The following is a 27,610-nucleotide window of genomic DNA, read 5'->3' as shown; positions in this document are numbered from 1 at the left end:
TTTGTGCTAGATTAGATAATTACTTTTGCAGTTTTAATAAAAAAGCTACAATAATACCAGAGCGTTCCCATTTGCACTGAACATCTACAGAATGCCAACATCAATATATTACATATGAATGAATTTCCACAGGTCCCACTAGTTCTTTATTATTAGTTTGTAATAAGGATGTAATTAATTGTAGTTGTTTAACAACACACCCTTTGAATGTACATACCGAAATGTTAGCTGTCAAATCCAAGGGGCATCACTCTGCTTTCAAAAATGCACATTATCTCTAACAAGACAAAAAAGGACTACAAAGTTACTTCCCTTCCAAATACAAAACATTAATCATTCTTAACAATAAGCATAGAAAAACTTTAATTATACAAAACATTTATTGTTGAAAATATTTTATTTGTAAACATGCAAATAAATAAAATGAAAATAACAAATGAAAACAGTTTTACAATTTTTATTCGTCTTCCCGTTTTCTTTTACGATGTGCTCGGACCATTTCAGAAGTTTTCAATTTTTCCAGTTGTCGGGTTTCCCATAGTTGAAAATCATTCAAAGATTTCTGTCCCACTTTAAATAAGGCCTTTTCCATTTCATCCAAATTTGAAGTCAATTTTGAAGTGTCTTCATTTAGAATATTTTGCGAAGCATCCATGATTTTCCGAAATCTGGCTTGGAAAGTCTGAAATAATTTAAAAAAATAAACTTTAATGAATTTGAAGATTATTTCGTAAGTAAAAAAATTGCAAAATAAAAAACGTTTTCTTTCTACCTTTTTTTTTCTTCAGTTCTAGTCAATTTCCATAGTAAGATCATTCCTAGATTAACTGTTTATTGAAGACTTGTGGTCCTTAATTCATTTATCTGTCGAGGGATAATTGATCTTTGTCTTCCTGTAAATCCAGTTCACTGTCCCTTATGCAGATGAATATAAATGATTCAAATTCTTGTTTAAATTTTGGAGAGGGGTGAGGGTCCTGTACACATTTAATGTAAAATGATTCTCTAGCTCAAAATTCTGAAAAGGCATTTGTAAAGCGGTTAAAAAGTCAAATAAGAGGAACCATCTTATGAACTTACATAGAAAACTGAATCTGCTTAAAATTGAAATATATTTTTCTTCCTGATTTTTTGATTGCAAGTCATACTCTGCCAAATGAGTTACACTGTCTGTGACCATGAATCTTGAAATAATATTTTATAAAATCATATTTACAATAATTTGAATGTGTAATGATTAATTAACAGTACTTTTGCTGTATTTCATCATCCAAACATTTGAGAAATGTGAAAATCTTAAAACATTGTATTTTCAATTAGATCTAAAAATACATCAGTTCCCATTCAAAAGCCACAACTGAAAGATCTGATTAAGTCAATTCCATTTATAATAATATCAAAGATGTTTTCATGGGATGATTCTGAAATTTTCTTTATGAAGTGTTATGTACTTGTAAATAATATAGATTAAATTATATATTCGCCAGTATCAAATAATCTTTATACATTGAAATTTAGTTTATGTATAAAAACCAAAGAGGGGAAATATAACATATGAGAAATATTTTGAACAAGTCTCCCCCTGCTGTTATTTCAAATCATTTGAAACCATAGCAGTAAGTTTTAGTTTCCCCTCCATCAAAGCCAGAGGTTTTGGGGAAATATCAGATATTTTGTAATTCATATGCAAAACTAGGAAAACAAATGACTATAATTGAAAAATTAGTAAAGGTACAGTATCTTTCCACCCTCAAAAAATCCTTTAAAATTACCACTATTGAAGGTTTTCAGGGGTGCTGAAAATGAAAATAACATTTAAAATTTGAGAAAACAAGTAGTTTCCAAGATATGCAGAAATTATAGTTTTAAAAAGTGGAGGATCACTTTTCTATATTAATTTAACGTAAAATGGACACCACTTTTATAGCTTGCTTTTTTGGGGGAATGGGGCCTGATAGACCAACACAACAACCATAAAAATACTTGTTTTCTATAGGTTTCGGGTGTGCTGAAAACATATATTGCATTTAAATTTTTCTCAAATAAGTATTTTTCCCGGTATTAAGCAATGTAATTCTTTATATAATAAGTGGTCGCTATTGTTGTACTCACAAGTGGTATATTTTTTACTTCTTACCCAGAAAAATACTTATTTGTTGAAAATTTAAATGCAAAATTCATTTTCAGCACACTCAAAAATCTATAGAAAACAAGTTTGTTAAGGTAGATTCCATGTTGGTCTACCAGGCCATAATAAACACCATGCCCACAAAAGAATAACAGACCCCCCCCCAAAAAAGGTGGCCATAAAGTAGGTGTTCATTTTTATGTTAAATTAATATAGAAAAATGATCTCCAATTTTTTGAAATTATAATTTCTTCATATCTTGGAAACTACTTGTTTCCTGGAATTTTAAATATTATTTTCGGTTTTAGCACTCTTGAAAACCTTTAATAGTGGTAATTTTAAAGGATTTTTTAAGGGTGGAAAGATACTGTACCTTTACCGAAACATTTTATGGCTGTAAAAAGTGCCAAACACAGGCTCTGGATGATCCCCTTAATGCGCGAACTTAAGGGCAAATGTCACATAGTCCACTACACAAGTCAGATCATTAGCTTTGCAACGAGCCTTCATTTGTTAAATTCTGATCATTCATCGCTGAGATTTCGAACTAATAAAATTGTCAAAAAAGGTGGTAGATCTATCTATCTTTCTATATATAGAGATGTTAATTCTTTTTGTTTTTGCAATATGTTTTGAATGAATTCAATTATTTACGAAAGTGCATTTTTTTACCTAAATGCGATTTAGGAATAATTTTCCCTTTAACCAATTTGGTAACCCCATATGGGGAGTGGCATATATATTGTTTTTAAAAATATATATATATATATATATATATATATATATATATATATATATATATATATACTTATAGCCAAATGGAATATTGAAATGCTCATATCCTTGGTTCTTTATGAGAAAACTACATGAAAATTTGCAGGATTTTTGAAGATTATAATACTATTCTATCGATAACATTTTATGACAATTGGTAAAAAGAACCTATCTTTTCAAACCAATAAAATATCCATACATTTGCCTACATTTGTATATATAGTATCATGGCAAGCCAGCTTTAGTTTTGCTGCTTTGGGATAAATTTTGCTTAGTTTTTTTTTTGCTTGGTTGTTTCCCCTGTGGCCTTGCCAGGTCACTAATATATATTAGTGTTGGGATGATTAATTGGAATAGCTTCTAACCTGTAGGCCTGGGTTGGCCTCAGTTAAAAAATGTAGGTGAAAATTCTCCTATGAATTTATCAAAATCTTGAATGGAATACATTTAGAAGTTTGTCAAATTAAAAAAGAAATTATATGACCCCATGTTTAAAAAAAAGATTTTACACTTTTAGTCAATTATTTGTGAACACATTGAAAAAAAAAAAGCAATTATTTTTAATACATTGAGTGGGAGTTGGTTACACATATGAATTTTACGTAAAATATTCCCCATTTAGGGGCATTCTTTTAGGGCAGTTAACTAAATTTTTAACCACTAATCCTAAGTCCGAATGATAAAGTTATATAATCATAATTAATCACTTTATTTTTCGTATTACCACTTGGACTTATGGTTAGTAGTAGGAAGGAGACTATCTATCATGACTTTTAACAATGACATATTTTCTACTAAATTGATTGTATGAATTAGCATAGTATGCAATGTTATAATAGCTTATTTTCTTTCTCAATAAAAAGTTCCTGATTAATGAAAAAAAGAAAACAAGCCTTGATATTTTCATAAGAATGCCGTATTTATAAAGTACTGCAAATGTGTTTAACAATGAAATAAAACCTTTTTGTAAAAAAGAAATACTGACATTTCTGAGAATAATTAAATAAATAAATATAAAAATATTTATTTAAGAATTTAGAGTGCTGGATTAGTTTCACATAAATTTAACAAATGAGCTACTATTTCCAAGACATTTAGCATTTTAGAGGAATTAACAAAAAAAAATTTTTGCTGGGAGATGAATTCTGTGTGCATATTTTTTGTTTGTGGGGGAAACATTTTTAAGTGATTACACATGGTTTTACAACCTAGCAAATCGAACTTAGGATTAGTGGTAAAAATTTAGTGAACATTTCTAAAAATTTAGAATGGCTTTGAAATGATAATCATTTTACAGTAAATTTATATAAGAAATGACTCTCTCTCTAAATTCTAAAATAATTGCTTCTTTTCTTTCAGTCAAAATTTTCAAGGTGCTAAAATGTAATCACCTAAAAAAGGCAGAATCTCCTTTTTGAAAGATGGCTTAGTTGAGGGTGTTAATCTATAAATTTGTCATTATTATATGTACCTTGTTTTTCTTTTTACAGTAAAACAAATCAATCTAATAACCAATACAATCTTTATAATTAGAATAAAACATATTGACATTCTTTGATCGAGGAAAGACACAGAATAGTCAATAAAGCCACTTTGCATGTTAAGGGTTTTTTAAACAGTAACATTATTATTTAAAAATTTATCTTAAACAGGGTAGGAAGCTTTGGTAAGTATCCTATTCCTACACCGTCTCCTTATTTTGCATACCAATCATCGATTATTTTCAATTATTTATGAAACAATTTAAATAGCATTTTGTACACTGACAATAAAATAATACATTTTGGTTTTGTTTTAAAATTAAAATAAATCTTTATCTCATAATTTTCAGTCAATTATAAGTAAAGCATTTAAAAATATATTCAGTAATGAGTACTTGTGTAATATATTCCCCTCCCCACTAAGTGTACTTTTATGTTTACAAAAATATATAGACATTATAGTAATTTGTAAATATCAAAAAAAAAATAAAAAGGAATAAATACCTAATCAAATATTTACAAATTTTAAAAGAATCTAAATCGGTAATTGTATCGGAATCAGAAATTTAGAGGAGAATCAGTAATTGTTTCAGAATAAGGAAAAATTTTGGAATCATCCCATCACTTACATATATATATATATATATATATATTGAACCATGCAAAGCAGAAAAGTAGTCATAACTTCTTTATGTTCCAAGATATTTTAAACCATTTCAATTTTTTCATGTGTATTGCTATTTTTAGCTATTATTGTCTATAGTAAGAATCTTCAACCTCTAAAAGACTATCATTTAGAAGTAATTGCTATCTAACGCTTGTAAATATTAGGTCATATGTTCACATGTACAATTCTAGTATGAATTTTGGGAATCATAAACCTAATCTTGTATAATTATGTAGTATAAGGTGACTCCCCCCCCCCAAAAAAAAAACAATTAAAATGCAATCTTTGGAATCATTAAAAAAAAATTCACAATCCTTTCTACAAACCAACCATACTTGGTAGAAATAAACTTCAGTCTATGCTTGACTTGTCGACCAAGTTTCACTCATAAATATCCAACATTTTTTTATTTCATTATTTGTGTAAAACTTACTGAAAGCAAACACTTCGCTACATCATCAATTTCTGGGAAAGCAAAACATCGCAACTGCATGCCAAAATTGTAATAATAAGGCCCCAATTTGTAGAGGTTGACCACATTTGCATCAGCCTTCATGACTTCTCTGTAATTTTCCCGATAAACCTTGGGTAATTCCACACTGACAATCCGACGCTTTTGGCTGCACAAAGCATGCGCTAACCAAAATGGCAGTTCCATCTTCGTACCAGGTAGAATATCTTTATCATCATTACTCGAATCAAGAAATCCTAAAAAAAAGATAAACATTAATCAGACTGATATCAATTATGAAAAATCTTTTGGTATTGATACGTAAAACTTATATTAAAACGTCCACTGTCTACTTCTCATAGTTCAGCAGGTCAGCTGTCTCCAAATTCCATTCTGTGTTGTGTTTTCTAATCGCTTCCAAGTCTTCTTTGGCCAGTCAATCTTCCCGCAATTTAAAACATCTATACTTCTTCAACAGTTTATCCAAAAGGATGAGCGTTCCACTTCACCATACAAGCATAGTTAATTCATTGTTCAGGGTTCATACATATTTCCAATGTCCAAGGCTTTTCAAGCCCTTCTCCATACAAAATTCAAGTTTTAGAAACAAAATTTGATATATAAAGAATTATATGAAACTAATAATATTTTAATTAATATTTAAAAAATATTTTAATAGCATTTACTTCTATTTTGAATTTCACTTTCATTACATCTATAAAGTATATCGATAACATTGGAAAGTTTAATGATAAAGGAGTGTAACTCTTGTATCAACAATAGGTGACGACACTATGCTTAGATAACGCCAATACATGATATTGACTGTGCAACTCACGAGCGCAAGTTATTTTTAGAATGTATGCATAAAATCAAGTTCAGCTGTCTGACATCATTGTAAAGGGGTCTAGACTTTGCGGGAATTATTTTTAGAAATTCCACTTAGCAACAAATACTACAATCTGATTGATAAATTGATTTAACATGAGTGAAGAAGCAGGGTTTCAGAGTTGGAGTTGGATTTCTAAGAATACTAGAGGTCAGAGTTGGAGTTTGAATTTTTTATCTGACTCGTTAAGTCCAATGAATTTATTTTTTTTTTTTTACATAATTTTCCTGTTTGGTTCCACCAGTTGCACAATTTAGCAGTTTTTGTATAGTTTTGCTTTTATTTTTAGAGATATATCATATTTTGTACTGTACTGCAATGCTTCTTCTCATCAAGATATTTTGGTCCATCGGATCCTTGCAAATCCTGTCTGGACAGCTGTTTTCATTTTGGTTGTGACATCACACAGGATCAATGAAAATTCTGTCTGAGTGAGATCATTGTGGATTACATCGGATAACAATCTGATTGTAATCTGAAAATTATCCACTTCCTGAATCAAATAGAATAGGGCAATTGGATTAGTCCAGGAATGATCCGAAATTACAATCTTATCTGAAAAAAAAATTGACCTAAATCAATAAGAAGCAACCCATGCTACTATAGCCCTTTATAGCTTTTTCCTGTTTTTCCTTTGATCCTCTTTCCATAAAGGCAATATTATCTTTGAAAAATGTCTTCTCTGTATAATGTCTTTACTCCGCTTTTCTGATGAGAATCATTTGGCTTCGAAATTCCATAGCCTAAAGAGGATTCCCTATCCCTAAATATTGTATTCCCTTTTGAACTGATAGCATAATAAAATTTAATTGTAAATCTTTTATCCCGTTATTATCTTAACTTATTCTATAAAGCTGGTTGAGTGTATATGTGAGTATATTTATCATACAAGTAAATGTTAAACGTAAAAAATAATATACATGAAAAATATTTATAAAATGTTTGTTGAATAGGTGTGAGAGGCTGGTATATGGATCTGCAGAATAAATTTCCACATGGGAGTAGGAATTAGGAGCCGAAAATATTAAAGGAGTTGGAGTCGGAATTCTAGGAGTCAGACTTTTACCATCCGACTCCGCAACCCTGCAAACAAGTTACCATGTGGAGCAATTGTGAAGTAAAAGATCAATACCAGGCAATCTTCACTACAGGATGGATGGATTTGATTTTACTCTAGGTGACATTCGTCAATTGCATGGAATTTTGTTCCTAATAGTCTCAACTAGACGTTAAACCTGTTATTTGAATAACAGAGAGAAAATCGAAATTTTTTTACCTTTGGATAAAAAGAAGGAGAAAGAAAAAGAAAGGAATGAGATAAGGCCATCATTCTGGAATCCAGCATCTGAGTAAAACAAACAGCTTTTCTAAACATTGTGATGAGACGTTAAAACCAGTTATATGATAACAAAGATTAATAGATTTTATTTTTACTCTTGGATAAAAAAGTAAAAGAGAAAAAAAAGAATGAATGGTACAAGGCCATCATTTTTTAATCAATCATCTTAGAAGCAAAAAAGTATGATATGCATGTATGTACACACTAAGAACCGTTGGTCAATGATTTGTTTTATACATTCTTCGTTCTAATACTATGAGAAAAGATTATGAGAGTAATATTATTTTTCTCTTACATATAAGAGATGATTAATTCAAAATGTGATGCCCCTCCTTACCCATGTTAAGAATGGTTTCCTATTTAAAAAGCCATTCTTAACATGAAAAAGTGGAGGGGGGGTGACTTGGTGTTGAAAGTTATCTTCTGTTAAAAAAGTTTTTGATTTCACACTTTCATTGAAACTTGTGATCTTTTAATAGATTATTGGCTAATCACTTTAGTCTCTCTCTCTCTCTCTCTCTCTCTATATATATATATATATGGATTATTTATTTTTATTATTTGGTTTATTTTTACTGTTACTTTTTCTTTATTTTACAGTGCTTTTAAGGCTTAGTTTTTCCCAATTCCTCATCATCACAAATTGTATATTGATATGTCGTGTATAACGCTAAGCAAGCGTTCAACAACCACCTGTTCTAGTTGGTGTCGGTTTATAAATATGAGCTATTTGCTCATATGCAAATTATACTTAATGTGCATATCACTACATCTCCCTATAACGGAGGGGCTTTATGCCGAGAGTACTTCTTGTACTTTTCTTGTGCCCTCCTGAATATCTTCCTTTATCTCTCTCCTTTTCCTTATAATTGCAGTGTTCCTACTGCATATTCTGATCTTCCTCTTCTGCCTTGTCCCATTCTACTGCTTCTTCTTCTACCTCGTCTATCTCTGTACTTCTTCCTCTGCAGTCTCATTCTGCAGTAACTCTTCTGTTACGTCCATAATGGGCAGCTCTGAAGGCATTTCCTCATCCGATTGTTCTACTTGGGATCTTATTTGGTCAGCATGAGCTAGAACACCGTTCTCATTTTCTTTATTTAATACTGCAGTATTGTGTCCTTTCTGCATAATAAATTCTGCTGTCTCAGCTTCCATATTTCTATTTCTTTTATACCACATCTTTTGATTTGTGGATTATGACATAGTTAAAGGGGACCTTAATTGTCTGCCTATTAAGGTTACTTAACTGTTGGTTACACACTTCTTTGTATTTACTGTTATGCCAGCATCTCTTAGCCAGTTCAGTATATTTTCAGTTTTTTTTTCTTTAAATCATCTTCATTTAAATCTCCAACACATATATCGTTTTGATAATACATGGTATTTTCAACATTTCCTATTACTTTTTCAATAGCTTTTTGAAAAATTGCACTTGCCGTTTTTATGCCAGACAGTATCCTTTTTCACCTTAACAGGCCTATAGGTGTGTTTATCGCCGTCACTTCTTAAAAATTTTCATCTATGGGAATTTGGTGGTAAGCTGATTTTAAGTATCTTCGAAAACACTTAAAATAATGGGGGATTCTGCTAAAATCGTCATATTTTAACAACCAAAGCATCTTAAGTCCTCAAAATACCACTGTTTTGTTTGAAAATGAATATACTTTCAAATGAATTAAATAATATACATTATATATTTTAAGTGTCTTAAGCAGTGGCATAGCATCAGTTTTTACCACCTGGGACGGTCGTAAAATTTGGAGAGGATTGCCAAGTCTTATTTTTGATGGAAGGTAGTTTTTTATTAGCTTCAGTTTTGAGAAAAAGCGCTCACAGCTGACAACGCTAATAGCTCTGGTAAGAAAAATGCGCAGCAAGATCACAATATTAGGGACAGAATCCCCAAGGTGGTATCTCTGTATAAAGTTCACAAGTTCAAGAGGCTCATTGATTTTGTCTTTCCCTGAAGCTTTCACACAAAATATATTTCTTCCTTTTGGCAAAGAATTTATCTTTTTCTATATCATCATCAACTTCACCAAGCTGACAATCATAATAATCATCAAGAAGATTTGACGGTGTAAGAAAAACGTATTTTCTTGCAAGATTGTGAACTTGTTGAAATCTGCAAGATATTTGTTCAGTCAAGCTGTCTATGACAGACAGCAGTTCCCGTCTCAACTCAGTATCAAACCCCAATGCTGCATCAGTCAATCATTCACCACCCATTCGTTTCTTTTTGTGGATACGATGCTCGATGCTTATTCCCATTTCAGAGCAGTGGTTTTTTGACTCGTCTATTGCAGTGTCCACCATCTTTACTCTATTCTGAAGAAGGCAATCTCTCAACGCCGTCAGCCTGACAGAACTTTGTTGCAGATCCAGCCCCTTTTTTTAAAGATACTTTTGGGCACCATTGATTCTGGAAGAATAATTTTCCAAAGGCTCAGAAATAAAATAAACGGAAATGACAATACTAAGTTGAGAATTAAAGATGCACTGATCTTATCGTTGCATTTTTTCTCCTTCTTCTATGAGCTGTTCCAGGTCAATAATGACGTCCAATAATTTTTTTACCACAACATTTACAGCATCTGCTTAACTACTTCATCTAGTTTCCACAGTCCGCTTGATACTTACACCGGTCAACTGAATCAAGATGTCCTAGCGATGTGTAGCTGCAGAAAAGAATGAGAATAACCAGTTCAGTATGACAAAAGATGTAACAGAATGAACCGATACAAAAGCGCCATGTACACAAGTCAGATTTAATGAATGGTTAGTGCATGGCATAAATACAGCTTTCGGGTTGATTTCGGAGATTCGTTTCTGCACACCATAATAGCAGCATTGTCAAATGCCTGGCCAATACAGTAACCAATCTGAATCCATCGTGCTTCAGCTCTCAAAATCAGTTTAGAAATGTCCTCTGCACTTTTACGTTTTATCTCGATGAAGTGGAGAAATGACTCCTCCACTGTCACTTTATTTTCGTCAATTTTTACGTAGTGCAACACTTCATTCATCTGGTCCTTGTGAGATACATCAGGAGTGCTATAAAAAATTATGCAAAAATATTTGCTTTTCTTGATCTGATCGATGATTTTCTTTCTCACCTGCTTTGCCAAAATGCTCACAACTTCTTTTTAAATTTCTGGTGACAGATAAGAAGTAGCGATTTTCACTCCCAGGTTAACTTTCACCAAATGTTCACAGAGCACAGAGTCATACTTGGCCAATAATTTTACCAATTCTAAAAAGTTTCTTTTGTTTTCTTGATCCCTTTGATCTTTATGGATATCTTCCCGGTGACTCCGTAGTACCAGATTCTGCTTGACGAGAAGCCTGGTTATGTCCAGCAATCTAGCTAGAATTTCCCATCACTTCTTAGTCTCCTTCTCAATAAGATGTTGCCCTTCTTTGTCAACTATCTTTCCTTCTGTGGTTAAAAGTAAAGAACCTTACCTCATACATCGTGTGGCTCATGTTAGGAAAGAAAAAAAAAGAAAAGAAAAATGGCCGCCCCCTGGTATTTATGGACTGAAAATCACGTGATGTGACGAGAGGGGGAGGGGGTATGCAAATGAGATGTGGTTGGGTCTCTCTATAAAAGAGCTGTCTTCTTTATTTTGGGTGTCCGTGTGGAAAGTGCAGAGAGAAGAGAACAGTTGGATTTGAGTTTGTGACTTTTGATCTAAGGTTGAGTTCAAATTTAACGTCACTTTCAGCAAGTCGGATCTCTAGATCTTTCTAGTTAAGAAACGCTTGAGCATAAGACGTTCTAGCTTCATGTTCATATACTTTTAGATTTAATTTCCACCAATTTGTAAAACCAGCATCAACAGAAAAATTTGACAGTCCAGTTGAAAACAGTCGGCAGCAGAAGCAAAATAAGGCTTCTCTGGAAGGAGAATACACCATCCATGTTCTCAAAATTTTCTCACCATTGCACAATTCCCAATAGAACCATTTTTAGTTAGCTTTCTTATGTTGCATTTTGTTTTTGTTCCTGGTCGGACTACTTCCTTGAATTCATGATCAAGGTGATGCACAGCATAAGATCCCTACCGAACAAGCATAGCACAAATTTTACGATTAATCTCAACTGGCTATAAACAACATCTGTAAAACCGGTTGCAGTGTATGCTTTCATGCCAACTAGTGATTGTCTTTCCAATTCTTCAATTTCAGGTGCATCATCATCATTGACAGTTTTTGATGTATTAACACTGTCAATGTCAATTTCCAAAGTAACAGTATCAACATTAGTAATATCAACTTCATCTTCGGTTTCAGCATGATTTTCGACTTTCGTTTCAGCCATAGAAGTCTTTTCCATGATTAACAGCGCGACTTTATTCTTTTTTGCTTCCTCTTCTTTTGTTTTTCGCTTTTTATGGAATGCCGCACAATTTTCCTTCATCCTTCTCACTACAGTACCTTCTTCGAAAATTCACACAAATATTCTGAAAAAAAAAATCAAAAATCCTATTTTTAAAAGTAGCACAGTATTTTTTTGCATAAGCACTTTCTTGTGTTGTTCGGTATTAGTATTACAAAAGGTGAGATATCCCCCCCCATAAATTATTTTTCTGAGATACCTAACCCTAAATACATATATATAGAGAGAGAGAGACCGTCACTACCCCCCCCAAAAAAAAGCAAGAAATTTACGGGGAAAGAGTCTTTCATTGTATTTTCTATTTTAAATGTTATATATGCTTTTGACCACTTTTCCATTTTGTTGAGTATTTTATTTTCTATTTTTGAGCGGTTCAGTTTTCAAACGTGTGCGAAAACAAATCTGAAAATGAAGCTCCTAACTCCTACCTCGCAAAGAGATGGCTCTTAAAAACTTAATATTTAAAGTGAGCCAATGGGAAAATTTATTTGTTGTATATTTGATTTTTTACTACTTTTTAGAATTTCTCTGGATTGTAAAGCAAACCTCCCAAAAAATAATTAAAATCCTATTACCAGAATTAATTCATCATAATAAATTTTGGTTTAATGCGTCAGTGATTATAAAATTTTGTTAAAAGTTTGAAAAAAACAATTACTCCGTGATTGTTTGAAAGTTGACAGAAATTTGGCACTATTTAAACTATCAAATAGAAAGCTACTTAAATAGTATTTGAGGTGTAGTGCTTAGTTCCCATTTAAAATTATATCCCTTGATAAGACGGGATAATCTGTTTATAGTCAATTTTTATTCCGTACTTGCTTAATGTTTCTACAGTTCCAAAATTACATAATTTCCTGTTGCTAATTTTCCGTTGTATCACTTAATTATCAATGATGTTTGAAAGTATTTTTCTTGAAAAAAATGTTTTGTTTAATTTTTCAACATTTTTTGGAACATGTAAATAAACTGGTTTCTTTGAACGGTTACCTAGAGAATTTATGCAACTTTGTTTTACAAATAAAATAAATTTACATTGTATTTTGATGTTATTATCATTTTAGTTTTAGTGATAATTTAAAAACAATAAATACTTATCAGTACCAATAATGAAAAATTAAATTAAAAATTTAAAACAATCAGTTTTGGAATTGTAAGTTAGGGACACATTTTTCCGATACCTCCAAAAGTTCTGATTTTTTACAACATTTTCGGTATAAAATTTGAGATTTTTTGTTAGATTTTATTTATTTTTTCTTTTTACCCTCTCAAAATACTGCCCGACATGGGCCGCTCATAAAATAGGGGCACATTTTTCTGATTACGATACCTCCAAAGGTTCTGATTTTTTTACAACCTTTTCGGTAAATATTTCAAATATTTTGTTAGCTTTTATTTATTTTTTTCTATTTTCTATTTTTAACCTCTCAAAATGCCAGCCCCTGGTATGTGCCACTAATAAATAGGGGCACATTTTTCCGATTCCAATACCTCCAAAAGTTCTGATTTTTTAAAAACTTTTTGGTAAAAAATTTAATATATTTTGTTAGCTTTTATTTATTTTTATTTATTTTTTCTATTTTCTCTTTTTACCCTCACAAAATGCTGCCCCTTGACAGGGGCTGCTCGTAAAATAGGGACATATTTTTCTGATTTTGATACCTCGAAAAGTTCCGATTTTTACAACATTTTCTGTAAAAAAATTCCGATTTTTTTGTCAGCTTTTATCTATTTTTTCTATTTTCTATTTTTAACCTCCCAAAATGCTGCTCCTGACATGTGCCGCTCATAAAATAGGGAGACATTTTTCTGATTCCGATATCTGTAAAAGTCCCAATGTTTTGCAACCTTTTCGGCATAAAATTTCAAATTTTTTGTTAGCTTTCATTTATTTTTATTTATTTATTTTTATATTGGCATCAGAATACTACACTGTGATCTTGGCCTGAAGTCCAAATGAAGAAATAAAAAAAATGTCTTAAACTGAAAAGTTTAACGAAATAATGTGTCACTCGGACAAGAAATATAATTGAAAATAAAACAAAATTTATCCAAAATTTGTGAATGATTTAGCAAAAAGTGTTTTTTTGATATTCAAATAAGTGGGCAAAAAATACTTAAGTTTTCCAAACATCACGTTTTCTGTTAGTGACGTCACTTGTTTTAAATGAAATTTATTTTTGTCTGTTTGTTGTAATTCTTGTTAAATTTCACACTCCTCATTTACATAAGTTTACATATTTAAAAGTAGGTGCAAAGTACCGGGGCTGCTGTATTGCCATTTGGTGAATGGATTCTGGACCATACAGTAGTTTCTGGTAGGGCCTCTCGATGCCATACTAGTGGGTAATTTTTACGGCTTTACCTTATCATGTGCCACAAAAAAAAAAAAAAATTTCTTGTCTTTTTCTCTCTTATTTTCCCTCTCTGTCCTGCCCCAACCAAGTCTACCAACCTGCTCCACAAACCCCAAAACCTCAATCATGACAAATCTCCAAAAAAGAAACACGAATAAACCTAGAACCCCATCCACCAACGTAGACCCCTACTACCAGGTCTCCTTCTCCAACATCAGGGGTCTACGTTTCAACCTTCCAGAGGAATTACAAGAGACAAAACCGGACATATTCTTTCTAAGCGAAACTGGCATAGGGTCAACCACTTCTCTAGACGAATTCATAATTAAAGGATACTCCAAGTTAACAGCTAAATCTGACACCCAAGATCGTCATGGACATGGAATATGTGCCTAGATCAAAGATGGCTTTCCATGTGGTAGGGATATCTCCAGAGAAGACCCTAATTTACCTTATATGTGCTTCCGGGTTGCACTAGCTTACACCACTGCATTTATATTTCCCCTCTATCACCCTCACAACAGTGGGGTTACTATCTTTAAGAACATATCTGAGAAAATTGACCACAGCCTGTCTGCTCATCCTTCGGCTAACATTCACATTTGCGGTGACTTCAATGTCCATAATGTGGAATGGCTAACCCACTCAAATAAAACTGATGACGAGGGGAGGTTTTGTCATGATTTTGCCATTGCCTATGACCTCACTCAGATTGTTCACGAACCCACTCGTGTGCCCGATACACCCGGTCAACCTTCTAGACCTTTTCCTCACAACTTCCCCTGAGCTGTGTTCATGTTTCGTTCTATCTCCTCTGGGATCCTCTGACCACTCTGTTGTAGCAGTTAAGATAAAAATGAAATGTAATAACTCTTCAGACGTACCTCTCCACCGTATTGTATATCGATACTATGGCTGACTGGGATAGCTTCCGTACATTCATATCTGACCTACCTCTGCATACCATGTTTAAAAAGGATGTGTCCTCTATAGTATCAGACCTGACCGAATGGTTAATTGTAGGCATAGACCGATTCATACCATCCAAAAAATTCCAGCAAAAACCTAACAGCCAGCCATGGTTCTCCCCTGAATGTGCTGCTGCCATCGCGCACAGAAATCACTTTTTCCATAGCTACCAACGTAATAGATGTACTGAGACTAAAGCTGCTTTCAGGACTGCAAGCAACCACTATAAAAGAGTGTTAAACATGCAAGAGACCTATATGCTCAGTCTGTTAAATCCAAAGTAGCTGAGCAGCGGCTTGGTTCCCACCAGTTCTGGCAAATAGCAAACAGGATCTAGAACAGAAGTGTGCATTCTATCCCAACTATCATCAATGGACCTGAGGTCATCTCGTCAGCATCAGACAAGGCCAGACTATTTGCCAAGAACTTTGCAGCTAATTCTACCCTATGCGACAATGACCATCAACTCCCTGTATTTCTTCCTATAACAGACAACACACTATGCAACATACAAATATCTGTGCGTGAGGTCGGCAAGCTAATCAAGAACCTTGATTCCAGTAAAGCAACTGGCCCTGATGGCATTCCAGTTATAGTGCTGAAAAAGCTCCAACCAGAACTTGCCCCCATACTTACAAAACTGTTTAAGTGTTGCGTTAAGGAGAAGTGCTTTCCAACACCCTGGAAAACCTCATCAGTATGACCTATATTTAAGAATTCAGGTGAAAAGTCATCTCCCTCTCAGTACAGACCAATAAGTCTCTTGTGTGTCATGAGTAAGTTGTTGGAATCCATATTAAATAAAGTAGTCAACTACCTCAACAAAAACAACCTTCTTAGTGACACACAATATGGTTTCCGCTCTGCAAGATCTACAGCAGATGTGCTAATGGTTATATCACATAGGATTAGTGAATCTCTTGACAAAGGTTTCCTTTCCAGGGCAATTGCTCTTGACATATCACAGGCCTTCGATAAGGTATGGCATAAGGGCCTACTTCACAAGATTTCCAGCTACGGTATTACTGGAAATGTTTTCTCAATCATTAAATCATTTCTCTCTGATAAGTTCATAAGAGTAGTGGTTGATGGGCAGAAATCAGAGGCCCACAGTATTAATGCTGGAGTCCCTCAGGGGTCCATCTTGGGCCCAACTCTCTTCCTAATCTACATCAATGATTTCCCAAAACACATACTTAAATCATTTGTTGATATCTATGCTGATGACACAACCATCTATGGCAACACATTAAAAGCCATTAATGACAAAGTTCTCTCTAATTCTCTCTCCTCTGATCTTGAGCGCCTGGTACAATGGGGGAAGAGGTGGCTGGTCACTTTTAATGCATCCAAAACCAAGCTTCTATCTTTACATCATCAATGCTCTGATTCCCATCTGGCATCAATTGAAATGGATGGCTCTCGTCTTGGGGAGGCTCCATGTTTTGACAAGCTTCTGGGTTTGACCTTTACTCCTGATCTGAAATGGAACACGTACATCAAATCTGTTGCCAGGGAAAATGGTGGGATCCTTCTACCGCTCCAGAAGATATCCCACTACTAATGCAATTCTCTATCAGTATAAAAGCCAAGTATGTCCAAGGATGGAGTACTGCTGCCACATCTGGGCAGGAGCTGCTAAAAACAGACTATCCTACCTTGACAGAGTACAAAATAGACTTTGTGGTTTAGTGGGGGATGCCCTTTTCTCTTCCCTGCAACCTCTCTCCCACAGAAGAGACGTTGCGAGCCTGTCTTTGTTTTATCGTTATTTCCATGGCAGGTGCTCGTCTGAGCTCTAATCCCTCGTCCCCCCTCGCCAATCTTCCATGAGAAATACTCGTCTGGCTGAAACTACTGTCAATAATTTTCCCCACTCTTTATCTGTGCCTAAATCCAAACGTAGATTACATGAGCAAAGCTTCTTTCTTAGAACTGCACGCCAGTGGAACTCTCTGCTGCTTGCCTGTTTTCCACCTGACTACAACTTGGACGTCTTCAAGTCCAACATAAACAAACTCCTGACAAACTGCCCCCTTAAGTAAGACACTCTATCAAAACCCCCAATACTAATGATTATTACAATACTATCTCATTGATTACTGTACACAAAATAACCCTTATCCCTGAGTGGACTTCAGGCCTTGATAAGTGGTGACCCCCATGTAAAAAAAAAAAAAAAAAAAAAATGAGTTGAAGCCACAGGAGATTGAATCTGCTGGAAGATGCAGGATTGGGAGCCAGAACTGGAAAATTGCAAAAGTCAGAGAAAGAACTGGAGAGGAGAGTTAGGCTGATGAAGCAAGCAGCAAGATGTAAAAGATTGAATCGCATTCTAATAGTTTGAGAGCGACCCTAAAAAGGGAAATTTGATTTGTTGCTGTTGCATTATTTTCCTCCTGTGGATTAACAACCGACTACACAGTCGAGGTAGGAGCCTACTGACCCCCACAGCTGAATCAATTTTTCCGGTCGGACTTTGCTTTACTCATTGAGATGTAAGGTTACTACAGCCAATGTGCCCAGGTCACAATTGATTAATTACTCTCTTCCTGATCTACGTCAATGATCTCCCTAAACACATACTTAAATCATTCGTTGACATCTATGCTGATGACACAACCATCTACAGCAACACATCAAAGGCTGTAAATGACAAAGCTCTCTCTGATTCTCTCTCCTCTGATCTCGAACGAGTGGTTCAGTGGGGGAAGACATGGCTAGTTACCTTTAATGCATCTAAAACCAAACTCCTATCTTTACATCATCAACGCTCTGATCCCCATCTGGCATCAATTGAAATGGATGGCTCTCGTCTAGGAGAAGCCCCATGTTTTGACAAGCTTCTTGGCTTGACCTTCACTCCTGATCTGAAATGGAACAAGTACATCAGGTCTGTTGCCAAGGTCGCTGGAAAGATGGTGGGATCCTTCTACCGTTCCAGAAGATATCTCACTACTGATGCAATTCTCTATCTATATAAAAGCCAATTATGACCAAGGATGGAATACTGCTGCCATATCTGGGCAGAAGCTGCTAAAAACAGCCTATCCTGCCTTGACAGAGTGCAAGATAGACTTCGTGGCTTAGTGGAGGATGCCCTTTTCTTTTCCCTGCAACCTCTCTCCCACAGAAGAGACGTTGCAAGCCTATCTTTGTTTTATCGTTATTTCCATGGCAGGTGCTCGTCTGAACTCCAATCTCTGGTCCCCCCCCCCCGCCAATCTTTTACAAAAAACACCCATCTAGCTGAATCCACTGTCAAAAACTTTCCCCACTCTTTATCTATACCTAAATCAAAACGTAGATTCCATGAACAAAGCTTCTTTCTTAGAACTGCACGCCTGTGGAACTCTGTTCCGTCTGCCTGCTTCCCTCCTGACTACAACTTGGATGTCTTCAAGTCCAACGTAAACAAATTCCTGATGAACCACCCCCTTAAGTAGACACTCTAAATATCCACACTAACATACTGTACTTACAATAACCCTTATCCCTGAGTGGCCTTGATAAGTGATGACCACCTTGTAAAAAAACAAAAAAAAAAAAAAAACTTATAATTAATTAATGACTAAATTTGTTGTGGTCAAAAGTATCTGGGATGTTGCTTGATGGTATTTAGATATTTTTTAGTCAACATTTAGATGTTGGTGTTTGATTGCTTGTGAGAAAATTGAACAGTGTGAGATTTAAAGGTCAAGGTTTTGGGGATATGGCTTAATGCCTACACATTTTTGGACATGATACCACAACAATCATACAAGAAAATGGCAAGTTGAATTTTGCAAAAATTTTTAAATGTGTATAGAAATGTGTATGCTAACCACTTAACCCCTGTCCTCTCATATTCAATCTTTTTATAACATCTTTTTAGGGTAGCTAATTTATTGATATGCAAATGAATATATATCAAATCCTAAAATGTTCAAAGAATGTTCTTAATACAAATTCAAGTGAAATCCTTAATGATGCTCCTATTTCAGAACTGCTCTGAGATATATAATACCATTTGTCTTGTACTCCAATTTTTTGTCTCAATATAAGTGGAAATCTTCTAGTTCTTGGAATTACTCTGTCAATCATCCTGTTTGAGAATTTTTTTACCTGGATCTAGCTCTAATCTCTTATTAACTTTCAGGGTTTTATCAAAACTTAATTCTCCACCCATCTTTACTTTTTTTTTTTTTAGCTTTTTGATAATAGCCATCGTCTTTGCTTTCTGGAAAGCCATTCTGAGGATTTCACCTGAATTAGTATAAAAAAAAATTGTTTAACATTTTACATGTAACTTTTATTCCATATATATATATATATATAGTGTTATAATGGAATAATTCCAGAGGAAATCCGGGTATGAGAGCTCAATGAGAGTGTTATATTTTTATTTTATATTATATATATATATATATATATATATATATCCAACAGTTTTCTCCTTTCTGCTTCATATTGTTTGGTACCAGATATGATGAATAAGAATGTGAATATTAAATCTAGTGTTTTTCAGGGTGATCTTTGTATCCTTGTAGAGGGCGGCCGATGAGTCTTTTTCCCGCAGCTAGCTCCGAGTACAGCGTTTGTTGAAGGAGCCTGTTCTCATCCATTCTGAGGACATGTCCCAACCAACGGGGCCTGTGCCTTATGATGGTGGCCTCAATACTATAGCTACAAGGATGTTTGTGTTGGTTACATAGCCATACCATTTGATGTTTAGTATATCTCTAAGCTTTTGCTGGTGGAAATTTTCTAGTTTATTGAGATTACGCTGGTATGCAGTCCAGGTCTCACACCCATAAAAACAATGATAACAATCAAATGATATAGTGATAACAATCGCGTGATATACCATGTTTAGTTTTTATTGAAAGATTTTTATTTTTAAAAATACACTTCATAGGTTTGCCTAATGCTCCATAGGTAGAGCCAATTTGGATTTCAATTTCATTCTCAATTGAACACTTTCCTGGTATTATACTTCTGAGATATGGAAAATAATCTACTTGCTCAAGAGAGGTGCCATTTATATGAATATTTATGTCTTGTAAGATGGTGTTGAGTGCTGGCTGTACTGGTACTTAAGTTTTTCCGATATTGTGTGGTGTATCTGCAAACAAAATGAAGGGCTTACCTATGACCCCTTCTTGCACAAAACCACCCAGTTGACAGTCAAAGAATTAATGTTTTTGGCCAATATTTTGATATTTGTCATCTGAGAGATTGATTTTTCTAACAATATCAAATTTGTCAGTGTTCAGTGTGTGTGTCGAAAGTTTTTGGTAGGCATATATGATTGATGAATTCTACTAGGTGAAAGTTACAAAACAAATTTTGAAATGACAAAACTTAATAAATTGTTTACATTACTGACTAAACAAAAATGTCTATTTTCCTCCAATCCGATATTTTCGGAACTTAAAATGCTTATAACTTCTAGTAAATATTTATTTATTTTAGAATTCAAATAGTTCAAAAATAAGAAGATAAAGCAAAAGAATTTGTTTGGCTAATTTCCCAATTGTAGTTTCTTTAAAATAATTAATGTCAGGAATAGTAATTATTAGTATTAATCGGGTTTGTTTTACAATCCACAGATTTGAAAAATACGTCGCGTTAAGAGCTACAAGCGAACAAGAAAATAGTAGTATGTGTACAGTTTAATCAAGACTGTGCGAGCCTTTTCTAGTCTCACACAAAAACACACATTCACATTTCAAGCTATGTCATATACATACGCACACACAAACATACGCGCCCACGTCCACACACGTACATATATTGACGTTCGCGTACATACCCTCACATTCACATGTATACACACACACGCTAACGTATACACATGTACTCACACACACGCACACGAACGCACACATGGACGACGTCACTTCCGCTTTCTAGGGAAATATACACATGCGCAAAAGACACTCCGGAAACGAGTATAAAAGGAAGAGCAACAAGTGGCTCCTTCTTTCCGACCCAGCTCCCGTGCTGGTCGGTCGGTCTTCACGCCCACTTACTACTATGTATGGGGCACGAGCTAACAGACCGTATGTACACATTCACACTCTTTCTTTCTTTATCTACTACTGGTCTCTGAAAACACCTTCGCGTAGCTGACTACTAACTGATGTCAACTCTCATATCCTCTTCTTTGTCTTACACGCTGGACAACATTCTCATTTCCACTACAACACTCACTTCTCTTCCCACGTGCGAACAAACAATAGTGATCCGAACTTGAGATGAACACACATTTCCTTTTTCTTGCTACAACACCAGTCCCGCAACGAACATTGGTTACACACGCGCAGACATGAACACATTTTATAACTAAGACGTTCATTCTTTCAACAGTAAATAAACAACGTTTATCTTATCCATCAATTGAGTCTTTGTTTCCTTCAATTCCATTCGTTTCATTATTTTCTTGTGGCGGGCTAGGGTATTATATCCTGGTCCGGAACAAGACATTAAAAAAATGAAAATAACGAAAAAAAAGGTTATATTATATGTATTCGTTTTGGACTGAAGATTTCCAGAAAAAAATTTCACTTAATTTAATCGAGTATTTTTTTTTTTTTTTTTACAGCGGAAAAACGTTTTTATGAGAGTGCAATGAAGGTAGCCATCTTTGAATTTTTTGAACACGCCACGGGGAGATAACTCAGTTTAAAGCGCAGACACTCCCTCCCTATCTTTAATATTAGCTTTTCTCCCTAAAAATCGAAACATGACTATCTTTTGCTCGGTATCATAACAAATTGTTGGGGGGGGGGGTCCGCTATAAAAAAAAACTTTAAAAAAAAAAACAACCTACTTGATCAAATTAAGTGAAAAAAATTTTCCGGAGAACCTCATTCTGTAACGGATACGTACAATATAACCATTTTCGATATTTTCATTTTTTAATATCTTGATTACACTGTACCAAAATAGCCGCAACAATATGCACATATTTGAAGCTTTGACAAAGACTTAAATAAATAAATAAATAAATAATAAAGCAAAATGGTGGTAGAAACCCACCCAATAAATGTCAAGGTGACATTTATTGGGTGGATTTCTACCACCATTATGCTTTAATTTTTATATTTAAAACTTTAACGCCGTCGCGGCCATTTTTTCTTGTTCGCTCGTAGCTCTGAACGCGACGTATTTTTCGAGCCGAGTAAACATTTTACATTAAATAAAGACACTAAGAACTTATCCCGTTAGGTAGAAAAGTAACTTATCTTGCCTTTGATAACATTTATTTGTTATATAATTATTTTTTAACAACTTTTTCGTATCTCTGTGGATTGTAAAACAACCCCCACAATTTTAATAATATAACAATAGTTGTGATTTGTTTTGTTTAGTTGAGAAAACTTGTTTTTAGCTAATATAAATTGAAAACAAGCAACTTCTACTTAGACTCACCCATTCGAAAAAGAGTCAGTTCCACTTTACTCTGTATTTTCTCTTGTGTCATTAAAATGTCATCAATATCAAAATATTTCATTTTGTCTGTGAAAATTAAGGAATTTCGATTTGATTTCTGGCGAAAAATTCAATTCATAAATAAGCGCTAGATTTCAGTGAATCCAGCTCGAGCGGTAAAATCCACTGACCAGTTTTATTGAAGAAAGGACTTCATACGAACAAGCAAGATTTTTTTTCTTTCACTTTTGTTTCCTAATTTTCATTGTTTTATTTCTTTATGATTAATTTTACTACCGTCTAACGTTATTTTCACTGTAAATGTTAATATCTTAATGAGATTAGTTCGAAATTATTTACAGTGAAAGGAATTTCAGCAAATCTAGATCATAATAGCATAGGTAAAAACGACACAGATGAAAATGACACAAGTGGACACAGAAAAAATGACACAATGCTGAAAACCTCGCAATGAATTTATCAAAATCTAAGATTTTTTTTTTTTTTTTTTTTTTTTTTTTATTACATATTCACCCCAAACAAGGCACATTGCCACTTTAATGTAGGGGGCTACTATCAAGGGAAACATCTACTGGGGTACTATGTAGGGATTAGGGCAGCGAGATGTTGGTTCACGTTGCACTTGGACTTATGCATGTCAGTACAGTTGGGGAAGCAGTGACCTGGAATGGAATTCCAAAGTCTAGCAGTTCTGGGGAAGAAACTACTGGAGTAGAAGGATCTTTTACATCTAGGGATCTCTACAGTGTGGGGGTGGGATTGTGTAGCTTGTCGGGTCTGTCGAGGGTGTTCACGTCGTGGGGGCACAAGTGCTTGCAGTTCTTCAGAGCATTCACCATTATAATACTTGTAGAACAGGCAGAGGGATGCAACGTTTCGACGATGGGACAGAGGCTGAAGTTTTGATGCCAGTTTAGGGCCTATCAGATTTGCGACTCTCTTTTGAACCCTGTCAAGGAGCGAGAGACTAGTAGCCGATGCACCGGCCCAAATGTGACAGCAATACTCCATACATGGGCGAATAGTGGCCTTATAGAGGTACATGATACTTTCGGGTGTTAGAAGTTTTCTAGCACGGTAGAGAGAGCCCACCTTCCTCGCAGCGGCCCTGGCAATGCCCTCGATGTAATTGTTCCAGCTCATGTTTCCTGTGAACGTTAGGCCAAGGAGCTTGAAAGACGTACTCTCAGCTAAAGAGTTGTTGTCCATTGCTATAGGTGGTAGAGAAGGTTTCTTGTAATTATTGAATGAAACCAGTTTTGTCTTGGTGGCATTGAACGTTACCATCCATTTTTGTCCCCATTCCACTACTGATTTGAGGTCATCCTCTAGTGTTTCTGCCATTACTTTAGATATATGTTCATTTGTTTTCCTGTCGTGCCTGCTATAGAGTGTGGTGTCATCAGCATATATACCCATCTCAGAGGCAGTTTTGTCGGGGAGGTCATTTATGAATATCAGGAACAGCAGAGGACCAAGGATAGATCCCTGGGGCACTCCCGCATTTATATTATATTGTTTAGACGTACGACCGTCGAGGACAACCTGGATTTTTCTCTTATCTAAGAAGGATTTAATTATGTTAAGTATTCTACCAGTGATACCGTAAGATCTAATCTTCCTGAGGAGACCCTCATGCCATACCCTGTCAAAAGCCTTAGATATATCTAGAGCTACCGCTCTGCCCTCTCCCGCTTTGTCCAGTGAATGGTATATGCGTTCAGAGATTACAGTGAGGATGTCTGCCGTGGAACGGGCTTGTCTAAATCCATATTGATGGTCGGTCAGAAGTTTAGCATCTGTAAGGTGCTGGACTAGAGCATGGTTAATTAAGGTCTCAAATATTTTGGCAAAAAGTGGGAGGAGGCTAATAGGGCGATAATTTAATGGGTCAGTTCTTTCGCCAGAATTCTTGAATACTGGTACAACAGAAGCAGTTTTCCAACAGCTCGGAAAGCAAGATTCATTGAGGCATTTGTTGTAGAGTTTGGAGAGAACTGGAGCTACTTCGGCTGAGCACTTTTTTAATAGCACAGCTGGGATGAGGTCGGGTCCACATGCTTTGGAAGTGTCAAGGTTTTTTATGATAGCATGCACCTGAGCAGGGGTGATTTCCAGATCGTCTAGCGTGGCGTCTGTCCGCATAGGAAAGTCAGGTAGGGGGTGGTTTAGAGGGTCCAGTGTAGAGTTGGAGGCAAACCGACTGGCAAGCATGTTAGCCTTCTCGGTTGCTGAGCAAAGAACCTCGTGATTGTTGGTTAGTGGGGGAATCGTTGATTGCCCATTATTTACTACACTGTTGTAGATTTTCCAGAAGTCACGAGTTCCTAATTTTTGTGCTTCGATGCGTTTTTTAGTGGTTTCCGTAAATTCCCTCTTAGCTGTCGCTATTTCTTTCTTAACGTTACTTCTAGCTTCTATGTACTTTTGTCTGTTTGAACTGGACTTATGTCGGTTAAACCTGCGGAATGCATGCTGCCTTTGAGCAATGGCAGTTGCGCAAGTCGAAGTAAACCATTGGGGAGAGTGGGGCTTGCTATAGAATTTCCGCATGGGAACATGCGCTTCGATTGCAGTTTTGAACCATTCAGTGGTCTCAGTTGCACACTGTTCAGCAGGAAGAGAAAAAATATTTCCCCATGGGGCATCTCTGATAAGATCTCTGATAGCTTCCCAGTCAGCCTTTTTATAATATCTCGTTGTTTTGAGCACTGGCTCTTCAGTTTTGGGTCTGGAGTTTAGGGCGATTTCAACCATTATTACCGCATGATCAGCGTTCCCAAGTGGGCTGTCGGCTTTCGTTACACAATCATCAGGAACTGTGGTCAAAAACAGATCTAATAGTGATGCGTGTTGCTCTTCCTGATCAGGGAAGCGGGTTGGGAAAGTAACAATTTGCGATAGGGAGTGAGATACAGAGAAGCTATGAGTTGCGCTGCCTGCTGCATCTGTATAAGTAGAGAATCCAAGCCAATTTTTGTGATGGACATTAAAGTCACCAAATACATGTACTTGGGCGCTAGTGTCGAAGGAGAGTGCTGTGTCTATGCTGTCAGATACAATATATTATAGGAACACATTTTAAACTTTGTCAAAGTAAAAAAACATATTATATCTACATTGTCGGAATTTTGAGGCCGTTATCAAAATTTGACTTTGTTGGAAAACAATTTAAAAAAAAAAAGAGAAAAAGGAAAATAGCAATGCAACAACACAAAGAAAAAAAAAGAGAACAAATATAAGACCTTGAATTTGTACCAGTTGACACGGTTAAGATTCAGATTAAAAATTATTATAAAAATAAATACAATTTAGGCACGCAGTATGATTATGATGGCGCGTGAAAAATAAAAAATAACTCCCATGCAAATTCCGGCGTGGCCTTATATATTAAATCGACTCAAAACGAGCGGACGTAATACAGAGCACCCCACGTGATGTTTCCGTCCAATGGGATTTCTCCAAGGACATTTTCTAAACTTTTCTTCTTAAGCTCGCTGGGAGTCGGTCCAAATAAGTATTTAAGCACACACAAACATCAAATCTCTCTCTCAACTGCATTCTCATTCGGACGTTCCACGCGTGTTACTATCACTCTTCCATTTTCACCGCTCCGCGCGCTTCATACAATTTCACAGGCGAACATTACCTATTGCTTCTCTTAACATGTTTTAACATATGAACAGTTCAACAAAAAAAGACATTCTCCTTTTTTTTATACGAACACTTAAAAAGGACTTCTGAACTCATTATAAAGAGAATTATGTTTTATTTGTTAATAGTTGGTTTCTGTGAGTAAACCTCCGTTTGTTTTGCATGTAAGTCTTCTTCTTTTTATTTTTATTTATTTGTAGAGGAAGTTAGTTCCTAAAAAGGCCTGACGACCCCCATAAATTAAGGTTTAAAAAGTTCAAAGTTTATTTGGGAAAAAATGAGTGGCTGGTTGCTTTTTACTTCCAAAAGCGATGGTAAACATTACCATGTTAACAATATCATGAAAAAATAACATAAAGAACAAGTGTTCAAATTACAATTAAAAGAAATAATTTTAAAAAAAAAGAAGAAATATAATTTTACAATGAAGTCTCGAAATTAGACCTCCCAAAGGTGGGGACGTTCTCGTTTCCCTTAAAATAAATAAGAAAGGGCTTACTTGAAAAAAGTGGTTCTAAAAGGAAAAAACCTGCAACAAAGAAGAGTTCTCAAAGTTCGTTTTTATTTTGTTCTCTGTCTTTTTATCGACCTTTCTTCAAAACAAACGAAACCTTTAAAAGGTTCAAGGGCTGAGCTCTCTCTCACCCAAAGAATTGAGTCCAAATTAAAATTCCTTTTCTCTGAAAAGGTTGTCAGGCTTCTTTTTCTTCTTTTTCTCTCTTCTCTTCAGTAAACTTTTCCTCGAAAGAGGAATGAAGAAATAAATTAATGTTGACGAGGGAAAAAGGCACTGTCAACGCTTTCTCCTTTTCAATGAATGGTGTATTTCAAAACACCTCAATTTCAAACCGCTCCAATAGGGGCTCTCTACCCTTAATAAAGTGTTGAATAAATTTATATGGTATGGTCACCAATATGCCAGTGCACGAGTCTTTTCTAGTCTCACACAAAAACATGCGTTCATATTTCAAGCTATATTACTTGTCATATACATACGCGCACACAAACATACGCGTCCACGTCCACACATGTACATATATTCACGTTCGCGTATATACA

The 27,610-nt window shown here is 35.0% G+C and overlaps 1 protein-coding gene across 1 annotated transcript; it reads right to left on the bottom strand.

Annotated features, from left to right (window-relative positions):
* Nucleotides 1-441: 441 nt before the first annotated feature.
* LOC145259776 (DNA replication complex GINS protein PSF3-like) lies at nt 442-23,054 on the bottom strand. Its single transcript, XM_080117524.1, has 3 exons — nt 22,877-23,054; nt 5,484-5,758; nt 442-682 (listed from the first exon to the last, which is right to left on the bottom strand). Exons 1-3 carry the CDS (start codon nt 22,956-22,958, stop codon nt 458-460), a joined length of 582 nt encoding a protein of 193 aa, XP_079973650.1. The 5' UTR covers nt 22,959-23,054; the 3' UTR covers nt 442-457.
* Nucleotides 23,055-27,610: the final 4,556 nt, after the last annotated feature.

Source organism: Euprymna scolopes, chromosome 35, assembly GCF_053919585.1.
Source record: "Euprymna scolopes isolate OS-2025 chromosome 35, ASM5391958v1, whole genome shotgun sequence".
Taxonomy (NCBI): Eukaryota; Metazoa; Mollusca; class Cephalopoda; order Sepiida; family Sepiolidae; genus Euprymna; species Euprymna scolopes.
Note: the sequence above shows the minus strand (reverse complement) of the source record. Positions and strands in the feature narration are given on the sequence as shown.

Coding starts and splice junctions, on each gene's coding strand:
- LOC145259776 (XM_080117524.1), bottom strand. CDS start 22,958: ATGAAATATTTTGATATTGATGACATTTTAATGACACAAGAGAAAATA. Junction 5,759..22,876: donor ACTGACTCTTTTTCGAATGG/GTGAGTCTAAGT, acceptor TCTTTTTTTTAG/GATTTCTTGATTCGAGTAAT. Junction 683..5,483: donor TAGCGAAGTGTTTGCTTTCA/GTAAGTTTTACA, acceptor AAATTATTTCAG/ACTTTCCAAGCCAGATTTCG.